The 21,250-nt window shown below is 45.5% G+C and overlaps 2 protein-coding genes across 7 annotated transcripts in view; one reads left to right on the top strand and one right to left on the bottom strand.

Moving 5' to 3' along the window:
• Window positions 1-14,643, top strand: part of LOC115177146 (trafficking kinesin-binding protein 1) — a 65,797-nt gene extending 51,154 nt beyond the window's left edge. For 5 of the 6 annotated variants that reach the window (XM_029737697.1, XM_029737694.1, XM_029737693.1 and 2 more), the window contains 6 exons: window positions 1,780-1,856; window positions 1,995-2,228; window positions 3,216-3,523; window positions 5,376-5,828; window positions 7,823-7,925; window positions 12,040-14,643. In XM_029737697.1, the coding sequence (XP_029593557.1) occupies window positions 1,780-1,856; window positions 1,995-2,228; window positions 3,216-3,523; window positions 5,376-5,828; window positions 7,823-7,925; window positions 12,040-12,865 (2,001 nt within the window). In that variant the 3' untranslated portion in view covers window positions 12,866-14,643. Of the gene's footprint in view, window positions 1-1,779; window positions 1,857-1,994; window positions 2,229-3,215; window positions 3,524-5,375; window positions 5,829-7,822; window positions 7,926-8,394; window positions 8,494-12,039 lie in introns of all 6 variants that reach the window. The other variant, XM_029737698.1, reaches the window with a different exon arrangement.
• Window positions 14,644-17,186: 2,543 nt separating this feature from the next.
• LOC115177154 (cholecystokinin) lies at window positions 17,187-20,282 on the bottom strand. The gene is made up of 3 exons (XM_029737714.1): window positions 20,159-20,282; window positions 18,833-19,093; window positions 17,187-17,495 (listed from the first exon to the last, which is right to left on the bottom strand). Exons 2-3 carry the CDS (start codon window positions 19,089-19,091, stop codon window positions 17,356-17,358), a joined length of 399 nt encoding a protein of 132 aa, XP_029593574.1. The 5' UTR covers window positions 19,092-19,093; window positions 20,159-20,282; the 3' UTR covers window positions 17,187-17,355.
• Window positions 20,283-21,250: the final 968 nt, after the last annotated feature.

Below are 21,250 nucleotides of genomic sequence, written 5' to 3' on the forward strand. Positions count from 1 at the left end.
ACAGGCTTGGAGTGATAACCTACAGGGTGAGGTCTCTCCGGGATCAGGTTTGGAGTGATAACCTACAGGAAGGTGTCTCTCCAGGAACAGGGTTGGAGTGATAACCTACAGGGTGAGGTCTCTCCAGGAACAGGTTTGGAGTGATAACCTACAGGGTGAGGTCTCTCCAGGAACAGGTTTGGAGTGATAACCTACAGGAAGGTATCTCTCCAGGAACAGGTTTGGAGTGATAACCTACAGGAAGGTGTCTCTCCAGGAACAGGTTTGGAGTGATAACCTACAGGAAGGTGTCTCTCCAGGAACAGGGTTGGAGTGAAAACCTACAGGAAGGTGTCTCTCCAGGAACAGGTTTGGAGTGATAACCTACAGGAAGGTGTTTCATCCACCTCTGGCGTGCTCGCCTCCCTACCTCTGAGGAAGCACAGCTCCCGCTCAGCCCAGTCAAAACTGTTCGCTGCTCTGGCACCCCAATGGTGGAACAAGCTCCCTCACGACGCCAGGACAGCGGAGTCAATCACCACCTTCCGGAGACACCTGAAACCCCACCTCTTTAAGGAATACCTGGGATAGGATAAAGTATCCTTCTACCCCCCCCCCCCCCAAAAAAAAAGATTTAGATGCACTATTGTAAAGTGTTTTTTCCACTGGATATCTTAAGGTGAATGCACCAATTTGTAAGTCGCTCTGGATAAGAGCGTCTGCTAAATGACTTAAATGTAAATGTAAATGTCTCTCCAGGAACAGGTTTGGAGTGATAACCTACAGGAAGGTGTCTCTCCAGGAACAGGTTTGGAGTGATAACCTACAGGAAGGTGTTTCTCCAGGAACAGGTTTGGAGTGATAACCTACAGGAAGGTGTCTCTCCAGGATCAGGTTTGGAGTGATAACCTACAGGAAGGTGTCTCTCCAGGAACAGGTTTGGCGTGATAACCTACAGGAAGGTGTTTCTCCAGGAACAGGTTTGGAGTGATAACCTACAGGAAGGTGTCTCTCCAGGATCAGGTTTGGAGTGATAACCTACAGGATGAGGTCTCTCCAGGAACAGGGTTGGAGTGTCCTGCTCTAGAACACACCAATGTTCCAGCTTAACACGGCTGGATGTTTACTACGTCAGTTTGGCATAGAGAGAAGAGCAGAGTTGGGACATCCAGCTTTCTTACATCACTGCCTTATCAGCGTGTTATCCTAGCGTGTTGTCCTAGCGTGTTGTCCTAGCGTGTTGTCCTAGCGTGTTGTCCTAGCGTGTTGTCCTAGCGTGTTGTCCTAGCGTGTTGTCCTAGCGTGTTGTCCTAGCGTGTTGTCCTAGCGTGTTGTCCTAGCGTGTTGTCCTAGCGTGTTGTCCTAGCGTGTTGTGCTAGCGTGTTGTCCTAGCGTGTTGTCCTAGCGTGTTGTCCTAGCGTGTTGTCCTAGCGTGTTGTGCTAGCGTGTTGTCCTAGCGTGTTGTCCTAGCGTGTTGTCCTAGCGTGTTGTCCTAGCGTGTTGTCCTAGCTAGAAATATGGTGATCAGAGGTTGTTTTTAATGAGTGCATTAGGTGAGTAGTTAGTTTACATCAACTACCTTCACTTAAACTACAGCAAAGGTTTTACCTGCCAACTTTGGTTTTGAATCGTGACATTCTGCCTCGTGATTTGTTGGGAGAGTTGTCTGTCTGAAGAGGACACCCCCCTTTTCAAAGTTACCAAGAGAGTCTTTATTAATCACAGTCCCTAGGTCTGGGACTTCAGAGACTAGTCACATAGTAATCATCATTATTATTGTCTGTCTGTCTGTCCTCCCAGGACTCTCTAGCTGCTGAGATTGAGGGCACCATGAGGAAGGGGCTCGCTATGGATGACCCGGAAGTGGAAGAGCAGAAGTAGGCCCTCATCCAATACTAATATCTACTGAAGTACATCTAACCCCATTTAGGAGCTACGCTGATATTGTGTGTCCGTGTGTGTGTCCGTGTGTGTGTCCGTGTCCGTGTGTGTGTGTGTATGGTATGCGTGTGTAGGTTGCACCCCAAGCGTGTGTTTGAGACTGTGAAAAACATTAACCTGATGCGTCAGCGCTCCTCTCTGGCCCCGTCTCCCATGAACATCCCCGGCTCCAACCGGTCGTCCTGTCTGAACTCTGGCCGCTCCAGCTGCCTGTCCACGCCCCGCTCCAGCCTGTACGGAGGAGATATGGGGAGCATCCTCATAGACAACCACACCAACAGCTTCATACTGGAGACGCCTGACCACAGGTGCTGGGACTGGGACTGAGCCATGACTACTCGCTGGCTGGCTCTCTTTCACTTTGAATATGAAATATCTCTCTTTCTCTCTCTCTGAATGTGAACTCTCTGTCTCTCTCTGAATGTGAACTCTCTGTCTCTCTCTGAATGTGAACTCTCTCTCTGAATGTGAACTCTCTCTCTGTCTCTGAATGTGAACTATCTCTCTCTCTCTCTCTCTCTCTGCATATGAACTCTCTCTCTCTCTGAATGTGAACTCTCTCTAAATGTTAACTCTCTCTCTCTAAATGTTAACTCTCCCTCATTCTCCTCTTCCTCTTGTCTTCTTGATCTAGTAAAGTTCTGGCTGGAACAACAGGTCAGAGGACGTCCCATCCATGTAGTTGTCCAGTAAAGTCTATCAGAGTGTAAACAGAGTGTTAAACAAGACGGTTCCCATGGTTTCCTGAATGCATATCTGCTATCATTGTAATTTGAATAGATTAGGGTTACTAAGCACTTTGCTGGCTATACAACAACACCACTGACAGAAATATCCATGGCTTTGCTGGGTAAACCAAGAGGGAAAGGAAGAAGTTTGTCTTTACTAGTTCCCATAGCAACCACGGTACAATAAAGCCAAACAGTACTTTCTCCTGTAACTTTCTCATGTAACAACTGATTATGTTGTGGCTCTGCACATAATGCTAGGAAAGTCAAAACGTCTTGTGTTGACGTCAAATGACCATTGGTGATTTTTGTTATTAGGAACGCAAACCGCAAATAACAGTTGACTCTTTTTGTTGTTTTGCTGATGTCATCAGCCAGTCTTGTTGTTATGTAGGACCAGTGTCTTTCACTGAGTACAGCAAACCAGTTATAGGACCTTTTGTTAGACTTGTAGCATTGAATAGATTGAATAAATAAATACTATGTACACAGTTCCTCCAGACCTCAGCTAAAGCAGGTTGATGGCCAAGACTCATGTTGTCTTCTGCTCTATTCTCTCCCCCCCAGTGCGGATGATTCCAACAAGAAACCAGGGACCCCTGGAACGCCGGGCTCTCAGGATCTGGAAGCAGCCCTGCGACGTCTCTCCCTGCGGCGGGACAACTACCTGAGCGAGCGGCGCTTCTTTGAGGAGGAGAGGGATCGGAAGCTCCAGGGGCTGGTGGAGAAGGGAGAGGTGTACAACGGCAGTATGACCCCCACAGAGAGCATCATGTCCCTGGGAGGAACCCACCCCTCTTCCATCTGGTCTGGGTACTCCTTCAGCTCCCGCTCCTACCTGCCGGAGAAGCTGCAGATCGTCAAGCCTCTGGAAGGTGACTCCTCCCCCACGACCTCTCACCCTGCTGCTGGTTGACACACTGTGGGAGTTAATTCACCATGATGAGTGCAGCCTCTCCACACAGTACTCCTTCTACTTCAGACTCACCCAGCCCCCGCTGCTGCTTCCACATCTACAGTTAGACTTGAGGCTCACACACATCACACCGAATGTGGATCTAGCTTTCGTCTGCCGATCGTTCAGCGCGCTGTGTTTTAGGGACCACCCGCTGTCGACGTCTGACTGCCAAAAATCTTTAAGGGATTCTACATAATAAATCGGTTCGCAAATTACGTTCAGAGGTGCCAAGTTAGAAAACGTTATTGGTGTGTCTGAGCCTTTAGACTTAGACTTAGACTTAGACCAGCCCACCACCACTAGCCCTGCCAAACACATTAGTTTAACCTAGTTTAGTTATCATCATGCAAAGCAAACCCAGACCTGTTGAAGGTCTTTTCCACAGCATCGTTGAGGCCCTGTGCCTCTCATCCTATGTTTTATCAAGGAGGGATTACATTAAACAGCTGTACAGCCTGTTACTCTAATGTCCATGTCAAATCATCTCCAAACATATCAGGCATCCTCAAAAAGCTGTCAAAAGAGATTTGCTACATATTTGTGTTATCTCCTGAAAGAACCTGAATGCAGCTGTTTGAAATACAAGTTGGATACTGTGTTAGTTTGAATCGATAGATGCCGTTCTAGATCAGGTATGAAGCACACGTTTAACCAAATAAAAGAGAAGTTGTTCACATTTTTATCTACATTTTTCTTATATAGAGTATTTATTTTCCCACGCTAAAATGCTAAATATATTTATTTTCCAAATGTTGTTTTCAACATGTTTTCAGCATTTTTTTTTGTCAGATTAAATGGTTGATTGAAAAATCACCAGAGATCAGAGGGCCCTGGTCAAAAGTAGTGCACTATATAGGGATGTAGGGTGGCATTTGGGATGTAGTACTGTCAGGTTATACAGTAGTAGGAAACATCTAGTAGAGTATCTAATCTGGGTCTCTGGTGCCACCTGGTGACAACACCATTAACATGCACAATGAATCAACACTTTACCTTGTGAGTTCATTACATTATTACACTGTTATTACATTATCATTACACTATAATAATATACACTGAGTTGAATTACATTTTCATTACACTATAATAATATACATTGAAATGAATTACATTATCATTACACTATAATAATATACATTGAGATGAATTACATTATCATTACACTATAATAATATACATTGAGATGAATTACATTATCATTACACTATAATAATATACATTGAGATGAATTACATTATCATTACACTATAATAATATACACTGAGATGAATTACATTATCATTACACTATAATAATATACATTGAGATGAATTACATTATCATTACACTATAATAATATACATTGAGATGAATTACATTATCATTACACTATAATAATATACACTGAGATGAATTACATTATCATTACACTAATAATATATGCTACGATTTATTACATTATCATTACACTATAATAATATGCACTAACATTTATTACATTATCAATACATCTTAGTATATATTATTATAGTGTATTACATTATCATTACATAATATACACTAGTTATTGCATTATCATTACACTATAATATATACTAATATTTATTACATTATCATTACACTATAATAATACGCACTAACATTTATTACACTAGCATTACACTATGATAATATATACTAAGATGTATAACATTATCATTACATTATAATAATATATACTAATATTTATTACATTATCATTACACTATAATAATATATGTGTGTCTAACGTTTGATATTCTCCCTCCCAGGCTCAGCCACCCTGCACCAGTGGCAGCAGCTGGCCCAGCCCAACCTGGGTGGGATCCTGGACACGCGGCCTGGTGTGGTCACTAAGGGCTTCCGTCCTCTGGAACTAGACCTGGAGCACATGTACCTGTTCACTGACTTTGAGGAGGAGGACTTTGAGGTAGTAGAGGAGTCTGACCACCTGTCTGTCCACAGCCTCTCTGCCTCAGGCTCTACCCCCGGCACTAGTGGCATCTCCATCCTCAGCCGGCAGGGCCTCCGTACCCGCTCCTCCTCCTGCAGCGGCAGAGCCATCAACAACAACCTTCCAGAGGGAGGGGTTGGGGGTGATGGAGAACCTAGGGAAGAGGGCGAGACATTAGGCCCAGGCAGCACATCACTGTTGTCCCCCGCACCTCCAGACAGAGAGAACCAGGAGAACCAGGATCAGGCTGCAGCCGCTGACGGGGTGTCCGGTGAGGGAGCCTCCTAAATGGGTCACACAGGCACCGGACGTCGCTAACCATCCCTTCTACCTCAGGATATTGGGGCATTCATTGGCCATAGCCATCCCCTCCTCGCCTTCCCATCGGTCCCCGATCCCTCCACGCTCATGCACACATCTCCAGACACACCCACCTCATCCAGACGTGTTCAGGCACACCCACCTCGTCCAGACACACCCACCTCATCCAGACATGTCCAGACACACCCACCTCATCCAGACACACCCACGTCATCCAGACACACCCACCTCGTCCAGACATACCCACCTCAGCCAGACGGGTCCAGACACACCCTCCCCGTCCAGACACACCCACCTCGTCCAGACACACCCACCTCATCCAGACGTGTCCAGACACACCCACCTCGTCCAGACGTGTCCAGACACACCCACCTCGTCCAGACGTGTGCTACTATCATGCCCCTTCTGAGTATATTGAGTTGAATTTATTTCAGTATCATGTTTAATCTCCACCTCTCTCACACATTCACACTGTTCCTAAAATCTCAAGATCCTTCCTTACAAATTCAGATTCATTTCAATCATCCAGTTCTGATCACCACTTCCGTCCACTCGAGTCATTTGTGTTTTGTTCTTGTCTTCCATCACAACATTCTTCATCTCAAAGGCATGAAGAACACTCAAAAAGCCAATTATTAGAGATGTCCTTTGTTAGTGTAAACCTACATAGTAATGTAGTGACGTAGTATATACGTATTACACACACACACACACACCAGATTGAATATGTACAACCTATGGCCAGTATCCAGGTCTGTGGTTTGGTTGCCGTGGTATCAGATGACGTGATCTGTTAACAACATCATGCTCTCACAGCTGTCCAGTAACTCACATGACACTACTGGCATCCCAAATGGCCCCCTATTCCCTATACATTGCACTATTTTAACCATGGCCATAGTGCTCTGGTCAAAAGTAGTATACTATATAGTGAGTAGGGGACCATTTGGGAAACATGTTCACTCCATGACCCTGTTTCCTAGGATTTATTATGGAGTGGTGTGAATGTCACCTCATCTCCTGCCTTTGACATTGAGCTGCAGAGTCCACACACAGCTCCAAACAGTCAACACTGCAGAGTCCACACACAGCTCCAAACAGTCAACACTGCAGAGTCCACACACAGCTCCAAACAGTCAACACTGCAGAGTCCACACACAGCTCCAAACAGTCAACACTGCAGAGTCCACACACAGCTCCAAACAGTCAACACTGCAGAGTCCACACACAGCTCCAAACAGTCAACACTGCAGAGTCCACACACAGCTCCAAACAGTCAACACTGCAGAGTCCACACACGGCTCCAAACAGTCAACACTGCAGAGTCCACACACGGCTCCAAACAGTCAACACTGCAGAGTCCACGCACGGCTCCAAACAGTCAACACTGCAGAGTCCACGCACGGCTCCAAACAGTCAACACTGCAGAGTCCACACACGGCTCCAAACAGTCAACACTGCAGTCCACACACAGCTCCAAACAGTCAACACTGCAGAGTCCACACACAGCTCCAAACAGTCAACACTGCAGTCCACACACAGCTCCAAACAGTCAATACACCACTTCTCTGCAGTGTTTTTAGTTCAACCTGCATTGTGTTCCCTATGGAGAATCCCTATGTTAGAGTGGAACACTAATTCATGCCTGGGATATTAGGAATCTGCTGAAATCATTGTCATTCCTTTCTCTGCCTACCTAATTGTTTTCAGTGGTTTAAAACGGCTTCTTCAGGCAAAAATACAGCTGTTTCATCTTTTCAGCTGATGTAGCTTTAAACCATCCACTCTGTCTTTGAGTATTTGATTTTAAGTTTTGTGTTTAAAATAATGTTGGTATCTCTGCCCAGTACTAACCCTCTACCCTTCCCCTCTCTCTCTTCCTCTCTCTCCCTCTCTTCCTCTCTCTCCCTCTCTTCCCTTGTCTCCCTCTCTTCCTGTCTACAGCCCACTACCCTGGTAAATGCATGTCCAACACCAGCTCCACCTATACCTTCACCACCTGTCGGATCATGCACCCCTCAGACGAGCTGACCAGAGTCACCCCCAGGTTAGACAACCCTCTTACCCCACACTGGTGGAGTCCCAAATGGCTTCCCTATCCACTGTGGGACCTGGTCCAAAGCAGTGCACTACAGCATATAGGGAAAAGCGTGCCGTTTGAGATGCATGCTGACACTGCAGTGTACCCCTGTAGCCACTAGGTGGCAGTGTCTGTCTGAACTGCTTTCACTGCAGACAGTGGAAACCTCCTTGGCTTTCAGCATTGGGTTGAGAATGATAATGCAGAGAGGATCATAATAAGCCCATATTGCTGAAGGAAATACTGGCTCAGATTAATGATATTAATTCATGTTGATGTAAAAACTAAGTTAGTCATGATTTCGTTCACAAGTACGTTTTCCTTTGCCCTGGCTGAGCCATAGTGTGTTTAACACACACCCACTGTCTGACAGCTAGAATTGCCCCTCCTGAATAAAGATGATTGAATTGTATTGAATTGCCCCCATCCCCTCCAGGTCATGTGATGAGGAAGAGGAAGCCGCTCTCTATCATGTTGTTCTGAAGTCTGATTTAGAGCAGCAGGGACACTGAGCCACGCCCCCTCCCGCCCGTGGGTGAGACCTGTCACATGACTAGTAGCGTGGCCTCGTTGTAGGGGATTTGGGCTCTGACTCCGTAGTTTTGGGGTTGTTCCGGGGAATAACAAAGCCTGCCTCGCTGTCCCCTTCTAACTATTCTGCTTCCTTTGGTCTCTAAACCCTCTAACCCCCCTCCTGTCAACTGTTAATCAAACAAATGTAGAAGAGCTCCTCCCCAACGGGCTGAGACACTCTAATCAATGACGATCAGATCAAAATGTCTCCCATAATATAATGATGGGGCCCTGGCATTGATTCATACAATACAACTTGATTGTGGTCAGATGATTGACGTTAAGCTTGTGGGTGTTCATTGCTTACAGAACTATGTTTGGAACAGTGTTCATAACACTGATTTGTATATTTATCTGTTAGCACTGCGTCTCTGATACTAATTGATGAGTAAATTTCCTTTGGGGTTTTTCCAGGAAATGTTATCTGGGGTTGAAATAGCATGTGTTTGGGTTAACATCCAGATAACCTTGTCAAAGTGTCCCATTGATTTGTCTGTTGGTTTCTGAGTGAAATAGTCAGTGAGATGTTAATATTGTTTTCTATTTGATCTGATATTGATATGGCCAGTGATTGGTTAGTTAATTTACCTTGTACCAGGAAGCTCCATTATATTGTACTAGTCTGCATCAGTGTGTGTGCTAAAAAAGGATACTAACATTGATGATCAAAGATGGTCAGACTAAAATCAACCTATTGAATAGCTATTGAGTGGTCTAGGCTCCAGAAGGATCTATTGAGTGGTCTAGGCTCTAGAAGGATCTATTGAGTGGTCTAGGCTCGAGAAGGATCTATTGAGTGGTCTAGGCTCTAGAAGGATCCATTGTGTGGTCTAGGCTCTAGAAGGATCTATTGTGTTGTCTAGGCTCTAGAAGGAGCTATTGTGTTGTCTAGGCTCTAGAAGGAGCTATTGAGTGGTCTAGGCTCTAGAAGGAGCTATTGAGGGGTCTAGGCTCTAGAAGGAGCTATTGAGGGGTCTAGGCTCTAGAAAGAGCTATTGAGTGGTCTAGGCTCTAGAAGGAGCTATTGAGTGGTCTAGGCTCTAGAAGGAGCTATTGAGTGGTCTAGGCTCTAGAAGGATCTATTGAGTGGTCTAGGCTCCAGAAGGATCTATTGAGTGGTCTAGGCTCTAGAAGGATCTATTGAGTGGTCTAGGCTCTAGAAGGATCCATTGTGGGGTCTAGGCTCTAGAAGGAGCTATTGTGTTGTCTAGGCTCTAGAAGGAGCTATTGAGTGGTCTAGGCTCTAGAAGGAGCTATTGAGGGGTCTAGGCTCTAGAAGGAGCTATTGAGTGGTCTAGGCTCTAGAAAGAGCTATTGAGTGGTCTAGGCTCTAGAAGGAGCTATTGAGTGGTCTAGGCTCTAGAAGGAGCTATTGAGTGGTCTAGGCTCTAGAAGGATCTATTGTGTGGTCTAGGCTGCAGAAGGAGCTATTGAGTGTTCTAGGCTCTAGAAGGAGCTATTGAGTGGTCTAGGCTCTAGAAGGCGCTATTGAGTGGTCTAGGCTCTAGAAGGAGCTATTGAGTGGTCTAGGCTCTAGAAGGAGCTATTGAGTGGTCTAGGCTCTAGAAGGAGCTATTGAGTGGTCTAGGCTCTAGAAGGAGCTATTGAGTGGTCTTTAAACTCCGTCTGTGTTGACTCTTATAAAATATTGTCATGTGGATATGATCTCAGGACAGGCCAGTAATATTAAAGCTTGAATCATCAGTCTAGCTGACTGGCTGTGTCTGTCATAGCTGAGGAGCATAGCTGACTGTATGGCAGCATGGCTGACAGTATAGCTGTATAGCTGACTGTATAGCTGTATAGCTGACAGTATAGCTGACAGTATAGCTGTATAGCTGACAGTATAGCTGTATAGCTGACAGTATAGCTGTATAGCTGACTGTATAGCTGGCTGTATAACAGTATAGCTGACTGTATAGCTGACAGTATCACTGTATAGCTGACTGTGTGGCAGACTATAGCAGTATAGCTGCCTGTGTGGCTGACTGTATAGCAGTATGGCTGACTGTATAGCAGTATGGCTGACTGTGTAGCGGTATGGCTGACTGTATGGCGGTATGGCTGACTGTATGGCGGTATGGCTGACTGTATAGCGGTATGGCTGACTGTATAGCGGTATGGCTGACTGTATAGCGGTATGGCTGACTGTATGGCGGTATGGCTGACTGTATAGCGGTATGGCTGACTGTATAGCGGTATGGCTGACTGTATAGCTGTATGGCTGACTGTATGGCTGACTGTATGGCTGAAATGAAATTAAACAGGAGTTGTTCAACTTGACAAACTCTCCGGCCAGTGTCAGCCGATCCCAAAAAGAACTGACTGTATGGCTGACTGTATGGCTGACTGTATGGCTGACTGTATGGCTGACTGTATGGCTGACTGTATGGCTGACTGTATGGCGGTATGGCTGACTGTATAGCGGTATGGCTGACTGTATGGCGGTATGGCTGACTGTATAGCGGTATGGCTGACTGTGTAGCGGTATGGCAGACTGTATTGCTGACTGTAGGGCAGTGTGGCTGACTGTATAGCAGACTGTGTGGCTGACTGTATAGCAGACTGTGTGGCTGACGGAATAGCAGACTGTGTGGCTGATGGTATAGCAGTATGGCTGACTGTATAGCGGTAGGGCTGACTGTATAGCGGTAGGGCTGACTGTATAGCGGTATGGCTGACTGTATAGCACTATGGCTGACTGTATAGCACTATGGCTGACAGTGTGGCAGTTTGGCTGACGGTGTGGCAGTTTGGCTGACGGTGTGGCAGTATGGCTGACTGTATTGCCGACTGTATAGCAGAGTTGCTGGCTGTATACCAGTATAGCTGACTGTATAGCAGTATGGCTGACTGTATAGCTGACTGTGTAGTAGTATAGCTGAGTGTATAGCAGTATAGCTGACTGTATAGCTGACTGTGTAGTAGTATTGCTGACTGTGTAATAGTATAGCTGACTGTGTAGCAGTATATCTGACTGTGTAGCAGTATCGCTGACTGTGTAGCAGTATAGCTGACTTTATAGCAATATAGCTGACTGTATAGCAGAATAGCTGACTGTGTAGCTGACTGTGTAGTAGTATAACTGACTGTGTAGTAGTATAGCTGACTGTGTTGCAATGTAGCTGACTGTATAGCTGACTTTACAGCAATATAGCTGACTGTATAGCAGTATAGCTGACTGTATATCAATATAGCTGACTGTATAGCAGTATAGCTGACTGTATATCAATATAGGTGACTGCATAGCAGTATAGCTGACTGTATATCAATATAGCTGACTGTATAGCAGTATAGCTGACTGTATATCAATATAGGTGACTGTATAGCAGTATATCTGCCTTTATAGCTGACAGTATAGCAGTATAGCTGACAGTATATCAGTATAGCTGACTGTATAGCAGTATATCTGCCTTTATAGCTGACTGTGTAGCAGTATGGCTGACTGTATAGCAGTATGTGTGTGTGTGACTGTCTGTGTGTGTCCCTCTCCATCTCCCTCTTTCAGCCTTATGTCGGGCCCTACTGCCTCCTGCGTCATGACCAGCAGCAGCAGCATCAGATCTACCCCCTGCTCAACCCCTTGCACCCCGCGCCGCCTCAGCCTGGCAGCCGAGTCCTTCACCAACCTGAGAGACTCCACCAAGACCATGAGCACTAGTGGAGGTCTGGTGCGGCTCCTCCAGGAGCGAGGCATCTCTGCAGCAGTCTACAACCCTCAGAGCTGGGACCGGGCAGACTGTAGCACCTCCATCCCCACTGGAGGGGTACCGTCACTTCTACCGCCGCGGCCCCCCAACACCCTACCCTTCATGCCGCCCAACTCCCCAACCCACCGCTCCCTCTGCGCCAAACCCAGCAGCCCTGTGGGCCCCTTCGACCTCAGTCCCAGCGCCCCCCCCTATGACAACTTCCTGGCGTCGAAGCCGGCCAGCTCCATCCTGAAGGAGGTGAGGGCAGAGGCCCGGAGCAGTGAGTCAGCAGACAGCGAGTGTCAGACTGACGTCAGCGTCCACAATCTGAAGCTGGTGGACAAGCTGAAGCGCTTCAGCGTGGCTGGGGCCGGCCCCTCTTTATCAGGGACCACTGGACCCACCATGCTGGGGCCCCTCAGCGGCCTCCACCACCCTTCCCACTTCTGCCCTTCTGTGGTGACCAGTCCCATAGGGGGCCTCGGCCCCGCTCTGAACGCAGGCATCCGCCGTAACCGCAGCTACCCGGCCATGGTAGGGGCCGGCATGGCTATGAAGGGCCCGGGGCCCCACAGCCCCACAGACATGCTCCTGGCTTCTTCCTCCAAGCTCCCCAGACAGACTAGTCTCAATGATGGGTGAATGAATGTTGACTTTTCTCTTCAGTCTGTCACCTGTCAGATGAGTTGGATGTATATATAGCTGCTGTATGAGGCCCCGGTCTGTGACAAATCAACTCTGTGCCTGAAAGAGATGCCCTTTCTTTTTACAGAACATTTTGTATCAATGCTAATTATTTTGTCTTTCTTTCTCTATTCTGTCTCTCTCTCTCCCCTCCTGTCCTCTCTTTCTGTATTCTGTCTCTCTCCTCTCCTGTCCTCTCTTTCTCTGTCCTGCTTCTCTTTCTCTGTCCAGCTTTTCTCTCTCTGTCTCTCTCCTTACATCCCTCAGTAAATAGTACCATGATGTGTTACTGTTTTATTGTTGATTGGCCCTGCAGATCGGTAGGCTGAAGAACATGTACTGTAGCACCTGTTATCTGTTTAGGAAACGGAGCGCTTCCAAGCCCAGGTAAACTCATATTAAAGATCTATTTATTTTATTCCCAGGTCTAAACGTATATATGTAGAGATAAAACACTGTCTCTTCCTGTTAATTAGCCAATGAGTGGAAAGCAGTACCAGGGAACGCACCTTATGTGGTATTTAGGGGTGTTCAGTGACATCCATGACAATATGCACAGAACTAAGACCTTTATTGAGGAAATGAAATGTTGGAGGTACAGTATTCATACTACTAGCTAGCACAATACTGGGCAACAACACATGTTATTCACCTCAGAGTTTATCCAAATAAAGAGTGGGAAGGAGCCACACTTGAAGCTAAGAGGGATGCATGGATGTTTGCCGTGAATGAATAGGCTATGGTTTGAACTTGGATACATTGTAACAGACCAACATGATTTATAGACATTTGTGTGCAGTGCGAGTATGTGAACTTGTGTGTGTATAAAGTTGTTGAAAGATTTACCTATAGGCCTAGATAGCCTAAGAAAGGCTTGAGTCATTTGGTTAAGGTGATAATCAGATATACAGGACATTTCAACCAGAGCCCACTAACTGCTGTCTCCCAATACAAAAGGTGTGTAGGAGAGTTCTCTGGGAGGGACGCCGTTGACTTTTATGAGAGAAACATTATACAAGTTATATTTTTCTTCTGACTTTCATCTTTCTGGTAACAAGCTTTGGTGACTGAACTGTTAGCTTTAAACTAAAGCCACTGTACTGTAAATGAAGATGTGGAACGGAGAGATGGAGGGAATACCTCCTAGTGCCTCATACTTGACATAGTTCCATTGTTGTTGGACTGGCTGATCTCTGGTTCCACCCTGGTATGAGCAGACAACTGCTTTGTGTTCTGAGGATATCCTCCTCGTAGGAGTTTTAACTGCAGAGAAGATGAGCTCTCATTACATCTTGGAGAGATGCACTACATGTGTTGAAATAAAGAAGAAACACCTATTATTTATCATTAACCTCTGACAGAAGTAGAGATTCGTCCTTGCTGACATTGTGTGTAACTTGAATGTCCTTTGAATGTATTGTTTAACAGCAGAAAATGTTATGTCCATATGTGTCTGTTGATTTAAATTATGGTTTTACTGCATTTCAACTACAAAGGGAATTATTAGTATACTACTTGTACATTGTAAATGGTATGTATGCAATGAATTTAGCCATGTTAACTATTTTTTAATAAACTAGAAAATATATATATATATATAAGGGACAAAAATGTTGTTCAGGCAATGAAGTGGTCAGAACACTGGTATAAAAACAAAAAACAAGGGTTTTGTGTTCCGGAATTTCAAGAGCACCAATTTGCAAAAAAGGCTATTATCAATAAAACAATTGATATGACCTGCTTGCTTTCATGTCTTTTATTTATCCGTCTATGTATTGTTGGTTGGAGTTCACTAAAGACAAAATAATAACATAATGTTTGGAGCACTAATCATCAAAAGTCCTCACGATAATGAAGCGTTTTTGAAGAAATGTACTTGACAACTGTATGGTACATGGTGTTTCACCATACTGGTGGCCACACAGCTTTATGAGGACAATATGGACCGAGCTACAACATGTTCACATGGGAAAGATCTTGGCCTCAGTTTCATGCAATTAGATGACTATTTGAGAATGTCAGTGTTATTGGAACCAAGTGCATTGTGTTGATGGTCCATTACTACAGACAGCAGCAGAAATAAACCCACTTCTCATTCAGCTGGTAATGTTCCCCTAAGTGCTCTTTCAGTGCCCTTTTCTCCATGTTCAAGGAAGTCCTCTCTTTTGTTCGTAATTAGTGGGCACATATGGCATGATCACACATCCACTTGAACAACAATCCACTTGATATTCATAGATGGATAAAACGTAACAGGTAGCCTCGAGGTTAAGGCAGTGGGTCAGTAACTGAAAGATTGCTGGTTTGAATACCGGAGCCGACAAGGTGAAATAAATAATCTGTCACTGTGCCCTTGAGCAAGGCACTTAACCCTAATTGCTCCAGGGGCGCTGTACAATGGTGACCCTGGCCATGATCCCACTCCCTTCGGGTGTCTTAGGGGGAGTTGGAATATGCAACCCCCCCCAATTAATTATTTATGTCAATTTGTTTTTGCATTATTAAAAGGTCGTTCAATTAAATATGCTGGAGCTCTTGTTCTATTCAACATATTCACATTTTCTTAGTGATATTTTTGGTTTCTGACAAACCGATTGATGATCAAATTGACCTTTGATTTGCATTATCATAGACTTCAAAAGAGAATGTTGATGCCCAAAAAAAATATTCAAGGAACTGAAATTATTCATCCTTTTTGGGATCTACAACAAGTTTTCAAAAATGTTTAGTGGTCCTACATAATCCCCCCTACCTGCCATCTCTCTCTAGGTCTGTCAAATCACTGTCTCCCTGTGGGGCTCACCATCACCAGTCCCAACCTTCTAGCATCTCATTGAGCCTAATGTGGACCCAGCAGTCAGCCACTGTCTGTTGTAAATGGGCACCAATACGTGTAATTGTCCCAGCAGCAGCAGATGTTTCATGTTTTTCTGTATTTTATTGCCATGCTTTATTATGCAACAGATCCCTCCCTACTCCCACCTCATCCTCCCCTTATCCTCATCCTCCTCTTCTCCTCCACCTCCCTTCATCCTCCTCCCCTCTTCATCCTCCCCTTCTCCTCATCCTCCTCTTTTCCTCCACCTCCCCTCATCCTCCTCTTCTCCCCTCATCCTCCTCTTCTCCTTCTCCCCTCCTCTGCTTCCTCTCATCCTCCCCTTCTCCTCCACCTCCCCTTCTCCTCCACCTCCCCTCCGCTCCCCCATTCCCCCTCCTCAACCTCTCCTCATCCTCCCCTTCTCCCCTCCTCTGCCTCCCCTCAGCCCCCCCTGATTCTCCCCTCCTCCTCACCCTCCCCTTCTCCCCTCCTCTGCTTCTCATCCTCCCCTCCTCTGCCTCCCCTCCTTCTCCCCACTGCCACCCCTCCTTCTCCCCTCCTTCTCCCCTCATCTGCCTCCCATCCCACAACGAAAACCTGTCGCAAATAATTAAATCAGCTCATTGAGGGACACCTGTGCTAGCATTAGTGCAGCGCTAGCCAAGCTTTATGCTCACAACAGTGCAATCCAAGCCATGCCATTGTCTCTCCAATGCACCTAAGTGGTACTCCATCCAATATTTGTTAAGCTGCGTGCGTTGTCTAATGTAAAAACCCAAGCTGTATTTGTCTCCTCTGTGTTCCGGTTTTTCTATTTAGTGACTGAGATGTGATATTGCCTCTGTTATTGCTGCTACAATCACCCCTTAAGGCCATGTGTCTGAAAAAGTAGATTTGGAGGACGGCTCGTTAACAAAAACGCTCTTGCTCTTTAATTCAGTCAGAGTGATGTGCTGGGCTGCTGTAGGTACAGTGGGTCTATAAGATGACAAGTTGCTCAGGGAGGTATCACTTTCAGACCTAAATTCATTAAGTGCTGCTAATACACCCACTGTAGTCTCTCACTGTCTAACCTCCCTGTGCCTTCTGCATTAAGAGGAGGATCTTGCTGTATGTTGCTGCATCTCTGTGGCTCAGTGATGACTAGAGCTGTAAACAATGTGTGGCAACTGTGGTCCAGCATAATAGGGGAGCAAATATGAGTCAGATGAGCTGTTGTGTAACATTATTTGTAAGTGACAAATAGAGCAAGCCATGAGCCCACTAAATGCACTAGGCTGCATAGCACTTAGGACTACAATGAACCCAAGGCCTTAGTGTTTGGAAACACTATGGAAAAGGATGTGTGTATATTATGCAGGCTTGGTTTATTCTACTACAAAATCTGTCTGATTAGATATCTCTGTTTTAAGGACATTGGACTGTGTGTAGGGTACATGTAAGAAAAGCATGAAACTTTTAGTTTTCTTCAAAAATCTGTATACGTACTGTATATATATTGCTTCATATCAGTTTTACAAACACATTTACATCAAATACATCATAATAAATATAGCTTTTGGGGGGACAATGATTTTTTTGTTTTCCGATTCTGATAATTGAGATGAATTTAGTGGTGGTCCGTCTGTTTCTATGAGGAGTACTCCTCGTACTCCTCTGCACTGCGGCGTCCGAAGTCCATCCAGCCCAGATAGTCTCTGTCCTTTATCTTGTGGCTGGGACCCGGACCGCTGGCTCTGCTGCTCAGGGACGAGCTCCTCTGGAATGATCCTGGAACCAGGGAATAGGAGGGGTTACATTTCTCCAGCACAATCCTTCAGCTGTTTACCAAAGAAATGGCGGCTGTGCGTTGTTTGAATCCCAGATTGCCCCTTTAAATACTACATTATATTGTAATGCATATGGATATAATATATATTTCTATGTCTGGAACAGAGACAGATGTCACATAACATCTATACTGTAACGGGCACTGGAGTCTCCTGTTGGTATAACCTTATTCATTTGATTGTATCATTAGATGAAAGAACATAATATAATTATTCCTAGAAAGCATCCCGTCCTTATGACTGTTTGGGATCATGATAACACAACTCCTTGATATGTTGGATCATAACATGTTTCTTAACCATTTTTTGTTCCAGGGATCAAGGAAGACCTATTGGATTAAAACAAATGAACACTTGTTAATTGACTAAATCAGTGTTGGCTGGCTATCTGATGGAACCATTCAGCAACATCCGCTCAGCATCATCCCAGTGACTGGTGCCGGTCAGTCATTATCAATCCACTGGAGACACTGTCTGTTTCATTCTTTGGCATGTACTTCTGTGTGTAAATGTTCATTCTTCTGTGTGTAAATGTTCTGGCACTCTTCAGAGAAGTTAAGGATATCTACAAACCGCACTAACCTACACAACTTTTGTGGAGTTCCTTTTAAAATGGCAAAATATAGCCATTTATTTGATTGTTTATAAAAGTCCAAAAGTCCAGTTTGAGCAGGGCCAGACAACAGCAGCATGACAAAGCCATGACTGGATGGGAACAACACCCAGAGAGATGAATAATGACAGACGAGGAAGCACGGAGAGAGAGGAAGGATGGAGGGAGGCTTTCTTTCTCTAACGATGTCATATTTCTTCATCTCTCTGTTACGTGATGAAAACCACTGGAGGGAAGGTCTCCTCTCAGTCTGGATAATTCCCACTATCAACTTTCTCCTCCCTGGCTGTCTGTCTCATACTGTGGGACTTCTCTTCCTTCTCAGAGGAAAAGTGCTTTAACTACAGAGATGGGAAAGCTATCAGAGTGGAGATGATGCCAATCCAAAACTCATACAAGGTCACTGTTCTGAGCCCCAAATGGTACCCTATTCCCTAAATAGTGCACTACTTTTGATCAGAGCGCTATGTGCCCTGGTCAAAGTAGTGCACTACATAGAGAATACGGTGACTTAATACATTACTTAATATAATTGGTGACTTAGTTCATGAGTGAGGGATACTAGGATTGTGATAACATACAAACCTAGAATATGATATTTCGAACAAACCTTTAACATTGTTCTATTTTACTTGAACAAACATTTAACAGATGTCATGGCTTACCTTTCCTGGATATCAATCTTGCCAGTAGTTCGCGCAGACTGGTGCGGGGGTCCTCTGCCTCGTCCTCAGCCGGTTTGGAGAAGGGGGTGAGCTGGCCACTGGAGGGCGCTGAGCGGGTGTGGCGTGTGTGTTGGGGAGACATAACGCTGTCGAGCTGGGGGGGCTCAGGCTTGTCCTCATCCTGCGAGTGCGACGGGCGCCCCAAACTGCTGCCAGAGAACGCAGCCAGCAGTACACATACACAGATGCCTGCATTCATTGCTGACGGAGGGGGCACAGAGAGAGGGAGCGAGAGAGAGAGGGAGAGAGGGGGGGGGCACAGAGAGAGAGAGAGGGAGGGGGCACAGAGAGAGAGAGAGGGAGGGGGCACAGAGAGAGGGAGAGAGGGAGGAGGCACACAGAGAGAGAGAGGGAGGGGGCACAGAGAGAGAGAGATGGACAGAACATCAGAAAAGATTAGCATCAAAAGAGAACATGAATTAACATCTCTGCATAGATCTGTATTACATTTGAGTCTATTTAAAAAAATAAGTTTTACAAGGAATACCATGATATTTTTCTCATGACACAACTCTAACCTTTTTGTTGCATTACGCAGCACAGGGGTAGAAGGCAATTATCCAAAACAATACATTTGGTTAAAACAAAATAAAAGTGCCCTTTCCCACCCAATATGAATTGACCAATCATATAAGTTGTAGGGTAGTAATACTGATGGATGAGTCTTTTGTAATATAATCCTGGAGGAAAGGACCAACACCATTAGGCAGCTTCCAGTCAGGAGATTTGACTTTTCTACCATAAGACGCCTCAGAGGCAGAAAAAACGGACTCTTCTCTGTTTAAAGAGCCATTGAAAAGTACTCCCCAGGGTGAAGATGTCTGTGATTTCACACCACCATGCCACCAATGGACTAGTGAATAATTAATGTACATTCAACAAACAAGAACTGTCTGGGTTGTATAGAATGAAAACAAATCTAGAGGGACAGCAATCTAAAGGAAGGTATCTCCAGGCAGCGATAATACAGCAGATATTAAACAGGAGTCAGGACACACCATCATTCCTCAAACCAGGTACAGTCAATGAACGTCGATACATTCATTCAAGACAGACTTCATATGAAAAACACAATTACGTCCTCACATAATAGACTGGAACCAAGTCGGATTATTCCACTCATTGACCTGAACTTAAACCCTGTACTCCATTGTGCAAGGAATTAGTCCCATGCTCCAAGTGCTCATTAAGCTTCTTTACTGATAACCCCAGCGACCTCACAGCAGAAAAATTACACAAATAAATAGCCACACAAAGTTCAATTACCTTCAGTCAGTCCACACAGGCTGGGCTCAACAGTCTGATAACAGTAGAGGAGAGGAGGAGGAGTGTACAGTAGAGGGAGTACAGCTGGAACAGACAGCGGGAAACTTCTCCTGAAGGTGCAGGAGTGACCCTTATATACCCGGAGTGGGAGGGCCGGTCCCTTGGTCCCTGGAGCGGAGCTTTTGCATCCTGTCGTGTATTTGCGCATTGCTGACGCAGTAACGGGATAGACGCACTCACCACCTCCTTCAGAGAGGGACAGGGCACCACCCTGGACCCACTACACTCCCCACGCTCCTCTCTCCTCTCCTCTCCTCTGATGCTGACGCACTAGGGAACAAGAGGGGGAGGGGGTCAAAGATCATAACAACCACTCCCCACATCCCCCTCCCCCCAAAACAAGGAACCCATGGTCGTATTCATTAGGACACTTTTTTTATTATTGGGTGTGTTCAGGTATAATCACTCATAGTTTCAGTCCATTTTCTTCCGTTTGGTTCCTAATGAATATGACCCAGAAGTAAGCCCCTCTCCGAGACCCCAGTCAGCAGCCTCACCACAGCCCACCCCCCACCCCATCAGCCTCAGTCTCCAGACAGTGAGAGGCTAATCCTTCTCCCTCATAAGAGAGACTGCTGCCTGATTAATATGGGGATGCACATCTGGCTGTGTGCCTGGGAATGAAACACAAGGCACGATCTCTTAAAGGTCTTTTAAAGTTGTCTAACTGAAGGACATGGAGATTATGGTTTCTCAGGATTACGTTCATACCACAGGAGGTTGGTAGCACCTTAATTGGGGAGGAAGTGGTAATGGTTGGAGTGGAATAAGTGGAATGGTTTCAAATACATCAGACACATGATCTCCATGTGTTTAATGTCGCTCCGTGTTCCAGACATTATTATGAGCCATCCTCCCCTCAGCAGCCTCCTGTGATTCATACACTGTATCGTTAGAGAGTTAAATAGTCTCCTCCCCTCAGCAGCCTCCTGTGATTCATACACTGTATCGTTAGAGTTAAACAGTCCTCCCCTCAGCAGCCTCCTGTGATTCATACACTGTATCGTTAGAGAATTAAACAGTCCTCCCCTC

The sequence above is a fragment of the Salmo trutta genome, chromosome 37 (genome assembly GCF_901001165.1).
Source record: "Salmo trutta chromosome 37, fSalTru1.1, whole genome shotgun sequence".
NCBI lineage: Eukaryota > Metazoa > Chordata > Actinopteri > Salmoniformes > Salmonidae > Salmo > Salmo trutta.

Coding starts and splice junctions, on each gene's coding strand:
- LOC115177154 (XM_029737714.1), bottom strand. CDS start 19,091: ATGAATGCAGGCATCTGTGTATGTGTACTGCTGGCTGCGTTCTCTGGC. Junction 17,496..18,832: donor AAGATTGATATCCAGGAAAG/GTAAGCCATGAC, acceptor CCCTGGTTCCAG/GATCATTCCAGAGGAGCTCG.